The sequence below is a fragment of the Ctenopharyngodon idella genome, chromosome 8 (genome assembly GCF_019924925.1).
Source record: "Ctenopharyngodon idella isolate HZGC_01 chromosome 8, HZGC01, whole genome shotgun sequence".
Classification (NCBI taxonomy): Eukaryota; Metazoa; Chordata; class Actinopteri; order Cypriniformes; family Xenocyprididae; genus Ctenopharyngodon; species Ctenopharyngodon idella.
The window spans coordinates 10572283-10589316 of NC_067227.1; the positions used below are offsets into that span (position 1 = coordinate 10572283).

At 37.7% G+C, this 17034-nt stretch overlaps 1 protein-coding gene across 1 annotated transcript in view; it reads left to right on the plus strand.

Moving 5' to 3' along the window:
• The first annotated feature begins 252 nt into the window (after positions 1-252).
• LOC127517489 (ERC protein 2) overlaps positions 253-17034 on the plus strand; it is a 35626-nt gene continuing 18844 nt past the window's right edge. The window contains exons 1-6 of the mRNA XM_051903228.1: positions 253-727; positions 5389-5433; positions 7310-7465; positions 9093-9260; positions 10476-10643; positions 16786-16923. Coding sequence (XP_051759188.1) covers positions 614-727; positions 5389-5433; positions 7310-7465; positions 9093-9260; positions 10476-10643; positions 16786-16923 — 789 coding nt within the window. The 5' untranslated portion in view covers positions 253-613. The remainder of the gene's footprint in view (positions 728-5388; positions 5434-7309; positions 7466-9092; positions 9261-10475; positions 10644-16785; positions 16924-17034) is intronic.

Sequence of the window (17034 nt, forward strand, 5' to 3'; positions counted from 1 at the left end):
TAATATCTTTTTCAAAGAGGTCTTTGTCTCAAAAACACAGACAATGAAACCTCTCAGTGAAGTTGAAATTGGATGTTTACTGAACTCTTCACTAGTAACCATTATCATTGAACATACTGATTTAGGTTACATTTATGTAACTAAGAACAGTAACACTTTAATTTGGACCACTTTAGACATTCTACTAACCATAAGTAACTTGGCAACTACATGTCAATGTGTTCTACTAACCCAAACCCTAACCTAACAGTCTACTAAGTTGACCTGTACTTGCAAAGTTACTTACAGGAAAACACTGCGCATGAATTATTGATAACGGCTGCCTGAGAGCGTTTACCAGCTGACTGTGCCATTGTGAGAGCCAGATCACATTTTAGAGGGAAGGAAGCCATAAAAGGAAAAGAAAATTCAATGAATAATAGATAGAGGCAGAAACCTGTAGTACAATTGCTCAGCGATGACATGCAAGGAAACCTAGGCAGAAAGAAACGAAGAACAAACACGTACATGCAGCTTAGCTATTAAAACATCACAAAAAGGAAACAAGTACTGTTATAAACACAAGAGGACGTCATCTTCAGGTCAGTGTAAGAAAGCCATAGAAAAACAGAGAATGACGAGCCGACATCCCTGTTTCTATCGAGTTCCTCCGCAGGAGTTACACGGGAGAAACCATCTAACGGAAGCCACCCAGACTAAAGTCCTGAACACCGTCATCAGCGTGAAGGTGAGATCTGTATCACCTACACTTGCCTATTCATACTGTATATAACATGCAAAATGCCCAGATCGGGGAACAAGGTAAGGTAAAGTAGCACAATAAAGACAGTTGAATTTTAATTAAAGAAATTAAAATTTGAATCTGAAGTCACTTTTGCTATTCACGCTTTAACCAATGATTGTAATGTATTTCTTTGTACACAATATGTCTAAACCTGTTAATTGTAATCCAAACTTAAATGGTTGTAATTCATTAATGCTTTGGAATACAGAACTGAGACCCTTTTTAAGACACCCAGCAGATTATTGCTGAACTGAAAGCAATTCAAAAAATGAAAATGTAAAACAGAAGTTTAAGTTTACTGTAAAGCAGTTGTACTGAACTAAACATTTATATTTTATTCAAAATATATATTTTATAAAATAATTTTGACTCTAAAAAAGCTCTATGTCTAACCAAGTTGTGTTCCAATTTTGAAGTTGATATCACAAAAATTGGGGTTTGTGTGAGATTTTGTTTTAGGCTCTGTACCAAAAACAGCCACCGGTTGACACACACTCCATCGATTGATTGATTGATTGATTTTACTGATTGATTGATTGATTGATTTATTTTTATGCTTTCTCCTGTCACAAATTAATACATTTCTGTCACAATATCAATTCTATCAGAAAGCAGACACCAAATATGAAACCTGAAGTCTTAAACCTTTCCAACCATATGTGTTTTCTCAAGTTTAGAAAAAGATTTGATTATAAAACAGTACAGTAAACGATTTTCACAGGATGAGTTTTGAGGGTTTAAGCTTTCGAGTGATATCTAATTTGTGATGATTCCTAAAATATGTGAGTAAAAAAAAATTGTAAAGAACTCATTGATCCATTTGGAAACTTTCCAGGAATTTATGCATGCCAAATCTTAAAAACACATACTCTCCGAACTACACTGAAAAATTCAACACTGATCCTATAGAAAGCTCACTAGGAAATAATAATAATAGCCGAGTCCAGTGGTGACCACCAGGGGGCGCCAAAAATACTGTGATGAGAAAGCTCCAGTAGTTCCCACCAGCCTCTCCTAACCAGGGCTGAGAGAGAATGATTAAAAATGAATCCCTTTGGATAACATGGAATTCGTCAACATCAAACTATGTCATTGATTGAAATTCCATGATCACTTATATAAACTGGAATTCATCCTGGGGGAGCCATTAATCGCTTTACACTCTAAATGATAACATACTGTATATTTAAAAAATATATAATGGCAAAGAACTTTGGACAATACATGCATCAAGACATTCCAGTCAAACATTGCCTACATCTGCAACCCTTCAAACACAGAACTAAATATGAAAACAAGACAAGGAGAACAAGCTGCCATTACACCAGTCCCTAAGAAGCCTGGTTGTGATGTTTCTGACTTGTCCAACTATAGGCTTATTTCAAACCTTCCATTTCCGGCTAAGGTCCTGGAGCGTGCTGTGGCTACTAAGTTGGTTGGCTGGGTCTCTCTGGGGCAGTATTCAATTGGTTTCATTCTTACTTAACCAATCGTGCCCAGTTTGTTAGCCTGGGAAATCACAAATCTGATACAGTGCCTGTTCAACAGGGAGTTCCTCAGGGTTCAGTGTTGGGCCCAACTTTATTTAGTATATATATGCTTCCACTTGGGCAGATTATCAGGAAGCATGGCCTTGAGTATCTCTGCTATGCCAATGATAATCAAATCTACATCACCTCTAGCCCTGATGTCCACAGTATGTTAACTATTTTGAATAAGTGTCTAGAAGAGATAAGAATCTGCAGAATTATTTCCTGAAACTGAACGGCTCAAAAACTGAGCTGATGTTTATTGGCATGATGGCGGCTACTCGTAAGGCCAATCATATTAACTTGGTTGTTGACTCTAAAATGGTACTTCTCACTTCACAGGTGCAGAATCTTGGTGTCATTTTTGATCCTCAGCTAACATTTGATGCACATATAAAACATCTTAAAAATCGTCTTCATCTAGGTTAGATTACTGTAATGCCTTGTTCTCTGGTCTCCCAGCTAAATCTTTAAGGAGGCTACAGTATATTCAAAATTCTGCTGCTTGTGTGCTAACTTATACCTCTCCTCAGGAACACCGGTGCTTTCACAGTTGCACTGGCTTCCTATCAATGCTAGAACTGATGTTAAAATTCTAATTTTAACATATAAAGCATTACATGGGACAGCAGTGTATCTTTGTGATTTTAGTCCATATACTTCTTCACGTTGTCTCCGTTCTGCCAACACTCTTTTACTTCATCAGCCTTCATGTAAACTTAAGACCATGGGGGAAGAGCTTTTTCATTTAAAGCCCCCAAGTTATAGAATGTGCTTCCCTTCAATATCAGAAATGCTTCAACTTTGGAACAAGTTGATTAAAACGCAGTTATTCAAGGTTGTTTTTAATTAATTTATTGTTTTGTTATTTACTTGTTGTTGTGTTCGTTTTATTTCACTGTAGCCCTTTTTGGTGTAAAAAAGAAAACAGCCTGTGACGTCAGCAAATCTTCAACCATACTGATCATCAACTTAAGGCAACTACTTACAGACTGACAGAACAATCAGCAAATGAGTGCATCAGCAGAGAAATGTGCCTGATTAATCCCCATTATGTTCTTTATTAACAATAATATTAAGAAATGATGAAGCAACATGGCCGCAGATGGGCGCTTTACGAAAGACATCAAGTCACTTTAATAGAGCAGCATGATTAATTCTGAGAGAAAACTCTATTGCAGGGATATTTAACTATATATTAAAAATGTACTTTTAACAGCATTAAAAATAATGTCAGTCCAGCTGTTGATGATAAATAACAGTGGTGACATTTTACAGCGCACCTACAGGTGCTGGTCATATAATTAGAATATCATCAAAAAGTTGATTTATTTCACTAATTCCATTCAAAAAGTGAAACTTGTATATTATATTCATTCATTACACAGAGACTGATATATTTCAAATGTTTATTTCTTTTAATTTTGATGATTATAACTGACAACTAAGGAAAATCCCAAATTCAGTATCTCAGAAAATTAGAATATTACTTAAGACCAATACAAATAAAGGATTTTTAGAAATCTTGGCCAACTGAAAAGTATGAACATGAAAAGTATGAGCATGTACAGCACTCAGTACTTAGTTGGGGCTCCTTTTGCCTGAATTACTGCAGCAATGCGGCGTGGCATGGAGTCGATCAGTCCGTGGCACTGCTCAGGTGTTATAAGAGCCCAGGTTGCTCTGATAGTGGGCCTTCAGCTCTTCTGCATTGTTGGGTCTGGCATATCGCATCTTCCTCTTCACAATACCCCATAGATTTTCTATGGGGTTAAGGTCAGGCGAGTTTGCTGGCCAATTAAGAACAGGGATACCATGGTCCTTAAACCAGGTACTGGTAGCTTTGGCACTGTGTGCAGGTGCCAAGTCCTGTTGGAAAATGAAATCTGCATCTCCGTAAAGTTGGTCAGCAGCAGGAAGCATGAAGTGCTCTAAAACTTCCTGGTATACGGCTGCTTTGACCTTGGACCTCAGAAAACACAGTGGACCAACACCAGCAGATGACATGGCACCCCAAACCATCACTGACTGTGGAAACTTTACACTGAACCTCAAGCAACGTGGATTGTGTGCCTCTCCTCTCTTCCTCCAGACTCTGGGACCCTGATTTCCAAAGGAAATGCAAAATTTACTTTCATCAGAGAACATAACTTTGGACCACTCAGCAGCAGTCCAGTCCTTTTTGTCTTTAGCCCAGGCGAGACGCTTCTGACGCTGTCTGTTGTTCAAGAGTGGCTTGACACAAGTAATGCGACAGCTGAAAGCCATGTCTTGCATACGTCTGTGCGTAGTGGTTCTTGAAGCACTGACTCCAGCTGCAGTCCACTCTTTGTGAATCTCCATTTTTGAATGGGTTTTGTTTCACAATCCTCTCCAGGGTGCGGTTATCCCTATTGCTTGTACACTTTTTTCTACCACATCTTTTCCTTCCCTTCGCCTCTCTATTAATGTGCTTGGACACAGAGCTCTGTGAACAGCCAGCCTCTTTTGCAATGACCTTTTGTGTCTTGCCCTCCTTGTGCAAGGTGTCAGTGGTCGTCTTTTGGACAACTGTCAAGTCAGCAGTCTTCCCCATGATTGTGTAGCCTACAGAACTAGACTGAGAGACCATTTAAAGGCCTTTGCAGGTGTTTTGAGTTAATTAGCTGATTAGAGTGTGGCACCAGGTGTCTTCAATATTGAACCTTTTCACAGAGTCAACAGTGTCCCAATGTGTAGCGAGTCAGTGTCCTTACAAGTATCTGAATTTGTGTACATGATATAGTGATTCATGGCCTAGGGAATGGATTGAGACGCTCCCTGTGAGAACACAAACATGCTCGCCACTGTCCAGTCCATTGGATGCACCGACTACTTTTCTGCACAGTTTGCTCCACTATGGATGTCCCATAACCAACGATTACAGGAATTTCTTCAAAGTCAAACAAGATACTGATTTAAGAATTTGTATTCATTCCATGGTAGTTTTAACTTTAGTTATTTATACTAATGTCATCTTTTTATGATTGTCCCTGTGTATGTTACTTCATATGCATTCTTATTAAAGTGTGCTGATATGTATGTCATGTGTTTCAGAGAACATCGCCAGCTTTGTGTTATGAGCCTGATTTCATATGGAAGGTACAGTACACACACGTCAGACTGAACATTTTCATCTTTCAAGATTATCGTCATGTACATCATATTCATCCACTTTGAAAAGTAATCCAACCTGAAATAAAAACAAACGATCTAGACAACTGTACAGCTCAAATAACACACATCCTGGACACGTGCTTAGAAAAAAATATGAGCTGCACGTATGCTTTACACATTCCTGTACATGTTGTCCTATTGTACTCATACCAAACCTCATTTTTTTATGATCTTTACAAACTGAGGGATGAGCTGAATATGTCGTCTGTGGTAATCAACATCATGTTGTGGATAGAGCTTAAAGGGTTAGTTCACCCAAAAATAAAAATTATCCCATTATTTACTCACCCTCAAGCCATCCTTGGTGTATATGACTTTCTTCTTTCAGTGAAACACAACCTGAGTTATATTAAAAAAATATCCTGGCTCTTCCAAGCTGTCACAGTTCCCCTCTGTTCCGGACTCCAACTCCCATCATCCTCCTTGTCTGTCACCTGCACGCACTTCCCAATCAGCACTCCATCACGGATTCCCCACATCTCTCCTTTATAATGCACTCACTCACTGCACTCCCTTGTCGGTTATATTGTTTATCTTATGTTGTGTTGTAACCTTTCTTCTATGATTAAAACCCCGTTGTTATGTTGAAGTCCGTGCCTCTCCATTACACACTACTGTGACACAAGCTTTATAATGGTAGTGAATGGAGATTTTGAAGCCCAAAAAAAGCACATCCATCCATCATAAAAGTAATCCATACGACTCCATGGGGTTAATAAAGGCCTTCTGAAGAGAAGCAATGCATTTTTGTAAGAAAAATATCCATATTTATAACTTAATAAACTATAATAAATAGCTTCCGGTAACAGCTGTACATAAGCCTAGTTCTGGCGGAAGAGTGACCTCTGACCCGACGCATGACGCAGGATGTAGGAGTATCGTAAGCTTAGACGCCTCTCACGGTTCAAACAAATATGGCTGTGCAACAAACTCAAGCTCCTCTTCTCTAATATCGAAATCCTCCGACATTTCTCTTTAAAAATTTTCGTTTTACTCTTCTAATTCGTGACCTGTGTTTTGTTTTGCTCTATCCGCTGAGCTTCCTCGTTCATCATTACGTCATGTGACGGGTCAGAGGTCACTCTTCAGCCGGAACTAGACTCACGTATGGCCGTTACCAAATGCTAGTGATTATAGTTTATAAAGTTTTAAATATGGATATTTTTCTTCTCATCAGAAGGCCTTTATTAACCCCCTGGAGTCGTATGGATTATATTTATGATGGATGGATGGATGTGCTTTTGGGCTTCAAAATCGTGAGTGCCATTCACTCCCATTATAAAGCTTGGAAGAGCCAGGATATTTTTTAATATACCCCCGGTTTCACAGACAAGGCTTAAGCTAGTCCTAGACTAAAATGCATGTTTGAGCTTTTTTTTTTTTTTTTTAACTGAAAGCAACTTGCTCTGACATATCTTAAAATATGTCAGAGCCATTGTTTTGTCTCAAGATGCACACCAGTAATGTTTTTTTCTAGGGTATGTTTGTAAAAGCTACTTAAATATCTTAATTGAACTAAGGCCAAATCCTGGCTTAGTCTAAGCCCTGTCTGTGAAACCGGGCCATATTGTGTTTGGCTGAGAGAAGAAAGTCATCTACACCTAGGATGGCTTGAGGGTGAGTAAATTATGGAATAATTATCATTTTTGGGTGAACTAAACCTTCAAGTTCATTGAACCTAGAACAGATACTAATAACAAAAACATAAAGTCTTCAAGTTGGAAGATTCAAGGCCTTACAGACCCAGATAGATGGATAACATCACATACTTGTGTTTTTGTGCATTACATCTCCCACACAGGACACCAAACTTGCATCACTGGAGCGCAATATTCGAGACCTGGAGGACGAGATCCAAACGATGAAGACAAATGGCCTTTTGCACACAGATGGCCGGGGTGAAGAATTCAAACAGATGGAAGTCTATAAGAACCACTCAAAGTTCATGAAGAACAAGGTTAGAATGGACTGATGGAGAGATTGGTACTTTCACTTAAAGGATTAGTTCACTTTTAAATAAACTTTTGCTGATAATTTACTCACCCCCCATGTCATCCAAGATGTCCATGTCTTTCTTTCTTCAGTCGAAAAGAAATTAAGGTTTTTGATGAAAACATTCCAGGATTATTCTCCATATAATGGACTTCAATGGACACCAAACGGTTCAAGGTCCAAATGAGTTTCAGTGCAGCTTCAAAGGGCTTTAAACGATAACAGACGAAGAATAAGGGTCTTATCTAGCGAAACGATCGGCCATTTTCGAAAAAAAATGTAAATGTATATGCTTTATATAAACAAATGTTCGCCTTCTAAGTGCTTCCGCCAAAACCGCATTTCCGTATTCTCCAAAAAGTTTACGCTGTATGTCCTACGCCTTCCCTATTCAACTTACGGAAAACATGTAACCGGCGCTGCGTTCGTTCCGTAAGTAGAATAGGGAAGGCGTAGGACATACAGCGTAAACTTTTTGGAGAATACGGAAATGCGGTTTTGGCGGAAGCACTTAGAAGGCGAACATTTGTTTATATAAAGCATATACATTTACATTTTTTTCGAAAATAACCGATCGTTTCGCTAGATAAGACCCTTATTCCTCGTCTGGTATCGTTTAAAGCCCTTTGAAGCTGCACTGAAACTGTAATTTTGACCTTCAACCATTTGGAGGCCATTGAAGTCCACTATAAGGAGAATAATCCTGGAATGTTTTCATCAAAAACCTTCATTTCTTTTCGACTGAAGAAAGAAAGACATGAACATCTTGGATGACATGGGGGTGAGTAAATTATCAGGAAAAGTTTATTTAAAAGTGGACTAATCCTTTAAGCTGCTTGGTTTTTCACTGAATAGTAGTGCTGGTGAATAACTAACACTACTGTAGTAGTTCCTCACATGGGGCACCATGTTGTGGTTCTCACAGGTGGCACCAAATTAATTTGGACATAATATTGATCACACATCACTTAAGGTGAGTGTAAGAATGTATGAAAAGGTCATTAGCGGACTACATCAACTACATCAAGGAGCTGTGAGCAAGTCACCCAGACAACATGTCCTCAAAAGAATGAGGAAATTATTGTTTACCTGGAAAACCAACTTTATTTATCATTTCTGTATGAGATTTTTTTAAAGGGGTCAAAACAATTCTGGAAATTCAGTGACATTACCAATGATCTTCTCCTCAATGTTTTCAATAAAATGGTCTATGATCGACCTGCATGTCTTCTCATTTAAAATAAAATCCAAGAAGTATTTGGCTACAGAGTACAGCCATTTTTGTTCCCTTTGTTGGTGATGGATGGATGCAGAAACAGAATGGGATTTAATTTATTTATATGGTGAAGTCATATACAAAAACTATGAGTCTGATATATTTTTAAACACTGCAGGACATGACAACAAGTATTTCATGACAATTACTCATTACAGATGTCTTCTTATTTTAATGGCTATGACAACAACCTGCAGAACACAATTCAGCATTTCATCTCTCTAGTTAATTAGTGATTTTTTTTCTCTCATTTGAAATGTTTTTTACTAATCATTGCGCTGTTTGCTGTATCTGTTTATCTGTCTCAATGTCTCAGATTGATCTGCTGAAACAGGAAGTAGTAAAGAAAGAGTCTGAGTCGATGACACTGCAAACGAAGCTTGACGCACTGACCAATCAAAACTCAGACTGCAAACAGCACATAGAGGTCCTGAAGGAGTCTCTCACAGCCAAAGAACACCGAGCTTCTGTCCTTCAGACAGAGGTCAGTTAAAATTCAACACGTTATGCATTTAAGTGTGATGTTACCTTGTTATTTTGATGTCAAAATCTTCAACTTGCCCTTTAGCTGCATGTCATCTTTACAGCTCATATGAAATATATTTATTCATTGGACACTAAATATGCTTTTTCTGGTGTGTTTTGTTTGTAGCAGCTATGTTCATAGAATCAAACTCTGTACCTCTCAGGTGAAGAGTAACCCAATCCTCAGTTCTCACATCTCACTGCATTTTTAATAGTCTGAAATGCTGTAACCTGCACACCCTGCCTACATATCAGACTTAAATATGTGTCTTTTATGATTACAAAATAACCAGTAAACATCTTAAAGTGCCCCTATTATGCTATTTTATGTTGTTGTTGCTCCTAATGTAGAATATATAATAAGAATGCTTATTGATTGCTGATTGGCTGCTGCTTTTGATAAGCCTAGTTACCAAGTTAAGTTTTAATATCTAATTTCTAAACATTGCATTTGTTTAATACTTATAAATATAATTTCTATTCATGTTTTTTTTTTTTTTTTTTGCTTTTTGGGAGACCAATGATGTTATGTCCCCATTCCAACTGTCTAGTCAAATCAAATTTGTTATTTGCATTCAATGACTTGCTTTTTTAATGATATAATAATAATAGTCATAAGAATCAACATTAAAATTCAGGGAAGACAATTTTATTTGACGTTTGGGGCGATAAGGGTTCTGGATAATGGATAGTGTTTCTGTTCTTATTTTACAAGCTTCACGAAACTGGGAACGAGAAAGTTAGATGCCTTTTTTTAATAACACATAAGTATACAGTAATAAAGTACTTACAAAACATTAACAAATTATTAGTTTATTGTTAATTCATAGTTAATATTTTGTAGTCTCTACATTGTTAATATATTAATACGCTATATACAAATAGTTAGTTCTTTATTCATTGTCACTGCAATTAACTCAATTATTATTGTTTAATTGTCTTGTAGTAAAGGAATTGTTATTTGCTTATTAGGACTAAATAGTTCTCACTTTAGATTAAGTCACGGAAAATGGGTTTGAATCTTAGTTTTGTGTTTCCACTCGCTTCCTCTTTCTCTCCCCATGATTTCCTGTTGACTTTTTTAAAATAGTGACAAATAAAGAAGCAGCAAAAAGCCCAATCATAAAAGCCAGCTTTGAGGATTACCATAGTTAGTTTTGAATTGTCTCTGAAGGTGGATGCTCTCCGTCTGCGTCTGGAGGAGAGAGAGTTGTTCCTAAACAAGAAAAGCAAACAGATCCAGGATCTCATAGAAGAGAAGGGAACACTGAACAGTGAGATATGTGACCTGAAGGACATGTTGGAGGTCAAGGAGAAGAAGATCAAGATCCTGCAGAAAAAGGTACACAAGACAGTCAGACGATGATAAGGACAAAAGATTTTTCCCCTACAAAAGCAGTTTTACATGGTTCATTCAAGACAGAAACCAAAGTGTGTAAACAGCCACACTCTATACAGCTGTTGGCAATATGTCTGACCTTCTAGTGCAGTGTTCCTCAAAAAGTTTAGCTCAAACCTTGATCAAACTTGTCTAACTCTGAAGACCTTGCTTAGCTTGTTCAGTTTGTTGGGGTTGGAGCAGTGGCCATGGTTTTTACAAATCATATATTTATCAAATCACTTACACTTGGACAGCATCAGCTGGGTTTATCTCTCAAACCGTCCTTTTCCCCTGCAGCATCACCTGACCATTTATGAATGTCTATCTGTGCACCCATGGCAGTATGTTTCACGCACTTTCTTCAGCACATCTGTCGCAGGTTTACATGCTCTGCAGCAGCAGGACCAATCCTACTAACCTGGCATAATCATTAACATGCTAAAAGTTTATCCCGGAGTTGTCATGACGTAAAGGGGACCTATTACGCTCCTTTTTACAACATGTAATATAAGTCTCTGGTGTCCCAGAATGTGTCTGTGAAGTTTCAGCTCAAAATACCCCACAGATCATTTATTATACCATGTTGTAAATGTCCATTTTTGAGTGGAAAATATGTAGTTTTCGTGCATGTATCTTTAAATGCAAATGAGCTGCTGCTCTCCGCCCCTCTTTTCAGAAGAGGGCAGAGCCTGTACCGCTCGTACTTCTGATACTCTGCCAAAAACTAAAACATCTGTTTGATTTTGATTATAATCGCTATCACGGTCACGCTCATGTCACATTGCATTTCTTAATCATCATGAAAGTTTATTATCTGCATGCATTTTAAGGCCATAACAGTTCAACTTTATGGTTTTCTGAGTGCACACATCTGAAGCACGCGCACAGAAAGCTGTCTATCAGACGGGACCTGTGAGTGTTATACTAAGCTCTCTTTCACGTCTTATTGAGCTTAAACTGTCAAATACACACAAGGTTATGTCAAAAACACACACAGTTCACATAAACACATTAGGTTATGTCTGTGAACATAAACAACAAGTAAAGAAATCGCATGTGTATATTAGATCTGTGTATTAAAGTGACAGCAGTGTAATATACAGTACCTACTGCTGTATCTGCTGTTAATATGAACCAAACAACAAAAGAAAAACAGAAAATCACTCACTGCTCTTGACTGAATAACTTTAGTAGCTTTAATAAGAATACATTTCTTACATGAATGCTGCTGTTAAATGATCTGGGATGAGATAAACATGGTGGTCAGTGTACAGCTCACTGAGGGGAGGGGCTAAGCTAATAGGGCAGATTTCGTAGCCAGTCATGGGCGGGGCTTCTGGAAACGCTTGTTTGGAGAGACTTTATGATTTATGGGGATTATAAAAAAGGAGTGGGTGGTTTTTTACCATTATAGGCTGGTTGTTTACACACGTCTGTGTTCAAACACCTATAAAAGTGAATTTTGCATAATAGGTCTCCTTTAAGTATGTTTATGAGAGACCTGATTTCTTTTGTATTCACTGAATGGTGTAACAGATATCAGGATGCCAAGATGGAAAGCTAGACGAGTTGACACATGCTTTTTGAGCTGTGTTGAGACTCGCTCCCTCACATGTGTTAACCCTACATGCAGGACTAACTATGTATCAGTGATATATCAGGCAGATAAATGGCATTGCAGCATATCTAATGCTATTGTTGATCTGCTGTCTTCAGAGTATATTAAAATGTGTACTTGTGTCCTTACAATATCCCAAATGTTTCCAACAATGTTTAAATACAGAGAAATTAGCATTTTTAACCAGTGTAATGGCCCGTGTCATTGGTTTGCCTGTCATTGATGTCATTTCTGTGTTACCCTTGATTTCCGGTTTAACTTCAGTAGAAACCATGGAAACACCACAGACGCTTTAATATTTTGTGTTTTATTAGACAGGTGAGCAACTGTTTGGATACTTTTATCGACAGAAATCTAATCATTGTTATATATCTCAACACAGTAAAGTCTTATTTTTTGAATCTCCTGTTTTCTTTATTTAATTCAGCACTTGCGGCTGTTTCATTAGAATGAAATAAAATAATGTGAATTTAATTGATCAAACGTAACCATAACAGTTCAGGGCAGAAGGAGGCGAATGTCAAACGTAACTTTAATCATAAAATATACATAAACAACAAAGCAAAAGGAGCGGCAGAGGCCGACTGCGGCATATAAGCATAATAAAAACAGCAGGTAAGATGTCCCAGGCTCTCGCCCTGGTTGCCAGAAATTGCCCGCTCTCATTGAAAATGAACGATATCCAGTTGCTGTGTACAAATCGCTGCCAATATGAACACGCCTTGAGACATTGAACTGATAAAGGCCAGTTTCTGTGTAGACCTGCAACAGCTGCATATCTGTGCCTGGTTTCTTATGTCTCCATCTCTCTTGTTCTTCCTTTACTTTGTCAGTGCTTTGGCAAGAAAAAAAAAAGAAAAAGGGAGTGTTGCTGATAATAGCGTCAGCAATCAGAGGGGAATTCCAGATAATGTGATAAAAACACATAAACATACAGCCTCAAACTGTTGGAGTAACAGATCGTCTTTAAAAAGGTTTAGAAAAACATTTTTCTATGTTGATTTTAAGATGAAACTGACTATAGTGAGGGCCATTTCTGTTCCAAAGTGACTGTGCACAAATTGAGATCTATAAAGATTAAATGGTTTACTGAGTCTTGTGTAGATGAAACTGACTGTCTGTCCTGCATAAATCCCAGACCTGAAACACTATTTGGGACATCTTTGAGATGAACTGTCCTCAATGCTGAACTTCACTTATGAAAGGACCCTCCAAAGAATGACCTGAACTGACAAACCTGTTAATAAGACAGAGGAGTCCACAAAATATTCACCTTATAGTGCACGTTGGTGACAATGTGGTTTGTCACAGATATGATGTTAAATATTTACACAATCATTTTTGGCAGACTAAATCTACATTGCCTTTTATTTGTAGAGTGATCTCAATAATGCTTCAAGCTTCTGAATGTGACTTTAAGAGGATGCGGTACAAATTGAGGCAGCTTAGACCGGTCATAATCTTGACTCCTTTGGCTGTTTCAGTGGTGTATCTGCATATGTAATTGGAGCCAAACAGTCTCAATTTAGAACACAAATGTTCTCAGTTTAGAGGCGTACAGAGAAAGTCTTGTTTAAACACACATATACGCAGCTACGCACTCCCAATCCAACAGACGTTCTCAATTACAACCAAATTCACATGTAAATCTGGACCATATCTTGCCCAGAGACAGTCTGCAATGGACACATGTAGATCAGAACTCGACGAACGTTTGATCTGAATACATGCTGTACATGCTGTACATCGTCTGAGCTGTAAACTTATCTGGGCATGATAAGAGAAATGCTTAGGAGCGCCTCTTTCACTCTTTATTTTCCAATCCACTGTAAAAAAAAAAAAAAAAAAAAAGAAAAAAAAAAAAAAAAACCCTCTCAACTCATTATATTTTCTTACTTTTTTGAGTTTTACTAACTCCCCAAAGTTTTTTCTTCCAAATTATCATTTGTTAATTGTAAATTAAGTTTAGTTTTCTCAAATCAAAATTCAAAAGATCCCACTCCTAATTGATATTAGATATGGTTTGGATTATTTTCTTCAATGTAAAAAAAAAAAAAAAAAGATCAAAAACCTTGGTCTGTTCACATCAAACAGTAATAGCACACCTCTCCTGCTGCAGCTTTCGGGAAGCCGAGGGTTTCTTCTGCGTTGAGCTCCAACCCTAATGAAACACACTTGCCTGTAATTTTCAAGTAATCCTGAAAACTTTGGTTCGATTTCTCAGGTGTGTTTGATTAGAGTTGGAGCTAAATTCTGCAGGAGAATGATCAGAGTGACAGAGTTGCCAACCAAAATGTAAAGTAAAATGAAAAGCATTAAATATGCTTAAAAATGATCCAAAATCAATTTTGAGTACATAACCAGCCAGTGTTCAAAACTATCTCCTTACCTTAGCCTGATTCACAACAGTAAACTTGTAATAATGTTTTCTAATAAGAGCGGTACTGGTGGGTTTACACAGGAAATTCAAGCATACAGCCGTTCGTCTTTGCGTCATTACGTCACATATGTTTACATGAAGAAGGAGTCCCAGCTAGTAGGTTAAATCATGTGAGGATGCTGCAGGTGATGGATCATTTATAGTCTTTTCTCACAGCAGCTGCAATAATTAAACTTATCATTCTGATGGTGGATTGTAATCCAGAAAGGTCCAAATGACAATCATCAGTGACAAATGGAGTTTCACTCGTAATCAAAAGCAAAAGACTTCGGACTGCGGAATGGCTACAGAAATTAAAATCTACAGGTATCACTGATACACACTAAATACACAGTCATGCAATGCTGATGTTGTTAACATTAACAATTTGAGAACAAAGTATAACAATAATAATAATTTGCACGGTTTGATGTGATCCAAGCTAAACGATCGTTAGATTTAATCACCATTGTCAGCGCGATTTATTGTAATGCTTTTTTTCTCAGTTGGTCAGAACAAAAGTGGCAGACATGTTACTTGTTCAGATGACATTTTCTGGTGAAAATTCTTATTTTGGTCATACTTCCAACAATCTGTGATTCAGAAGTACAGTATCCACACCGATGTGGTGACTGACAGCAAACATTAGATTCATCCGCTGAGGAGTCGTGCTGATGCACAACCCACGTAAAGATGATAATTTCACAAATAACTGCAATTGCAGGTTTCAAACAGAGATGGCGACAAAGAGGCAAAACTTACAGACTGCAGCTTTAATTAAAGCCAGCAATGTATTTCTTTCTTTCTATCTTTCTTTCTCCACTTCACTAAATTTAAAGCTTATAAAACCTACAAACTTTCCTACAAACTTTTCAACATCAGAGTTTGTCTACAAACTTTTCAATCTAGTTTCCATTGTAAATTTTCTGAAATGGAAAAATGGAAAAAATCAAAGCAAGCTGAAGAAGGCCACAAGCATATCTATCATGTTCAAAGCACATACCAAGGTTGTTCTAGGTCAAGAAAATTGTGTAAGTGCTTCAGTCTTTTCTCCTTATCAGAAACACAGGTGGTTTGGGGAGGCTAAGAGGGCTTGGCAGTCTGATGGTTGGGCCAGTGGACTGTATGATGACATCACACCCTCACAGGGAGTTAAACCTGCTCTACTAAATGACTTTTGTAGATTATTCCTAATGTGTTATGGGTTAATGACTGTAATGCAGGCTAGGGTAAAGTAAGAGAATGTGTTTTGTCTTTTGCAGTAGCATGTTCAAAATGAGATAGGCTGCATCCAAAATCGCATACTCTCTGACCAGGTACTTATTTTCAATAAGTACTTACTTTGCGACTACTAAAAAAGTACATTCTATGTATAAGAATGTGTGTAGTATGAATGTAATCTGGACGTACTACATCCTCCATGTTGTCATGATCATGTGACCTACCAGCCTCAGTTGCATCTCTTTGCTGGCATTCACAAATCCTCTCCCGTGGCCTCATGGGATAGTAAAGTGCACACTTCAGAATCTCGCTGGAAGTAGTAGGTCATCCAGGGACTTTTCGCCTACACTTTTATGAGTACTGTGAATTCAGACATACTTCTTTTGTCACATACTGTTTTTCACCCACTATATAGTAGGGAAGTATGCAATTTCGGACGCAGCCAAAGTCTTGTGTTTTATTGCAACAGTGCAATTATTCCATGTCTATCTGCTATGTTTCAATTGTTGTAATATAAATAAAACTAAATATTGTGCCAACTGTGTTGCAGTTTTTCAGCTTTTTGAACCTTTTCAGAGGGTCACATGGTTCTTTTAAATATATGAAGTGAGTAAAACATCAAGGAAGATGATGAACCATTAGTTGCAGAAACATACAAACTGCATCTGTGCTGAAGTTGTAACTAAAGTGATGTAAGCAAATCCTGGAAATGCATTATTATTAGTAGTAGTATACTTTTTTTTTTTTTTTTTTTTTAATTCAGCCCTGTAAGGTCCATGTTATGTATTTAGCCTCAGAATTGTGATGAATTGTTAACAGTGATTAAATCTCACTGTGTCTCTCAGGCTGAGAACCTGCAGGAACAGTTAAAGGACAGGGACAAACAGTTGGACAGTTTGGGGGACAGAATGACGTCTCTGCAGGCCGACTCCAGCAACACGGACACCGCTCTCATTACACTGGAAGAGGCTCTCTCTGAGAAGGTGCCGAATATATGTGAGAGTACAAGGAAAGAGCATTAGCATGCTCATGTATTTAATGTCAGTTGTAACCGTATACAATTAAACATCAGCTGCTCCCAGAGGGACACTTAC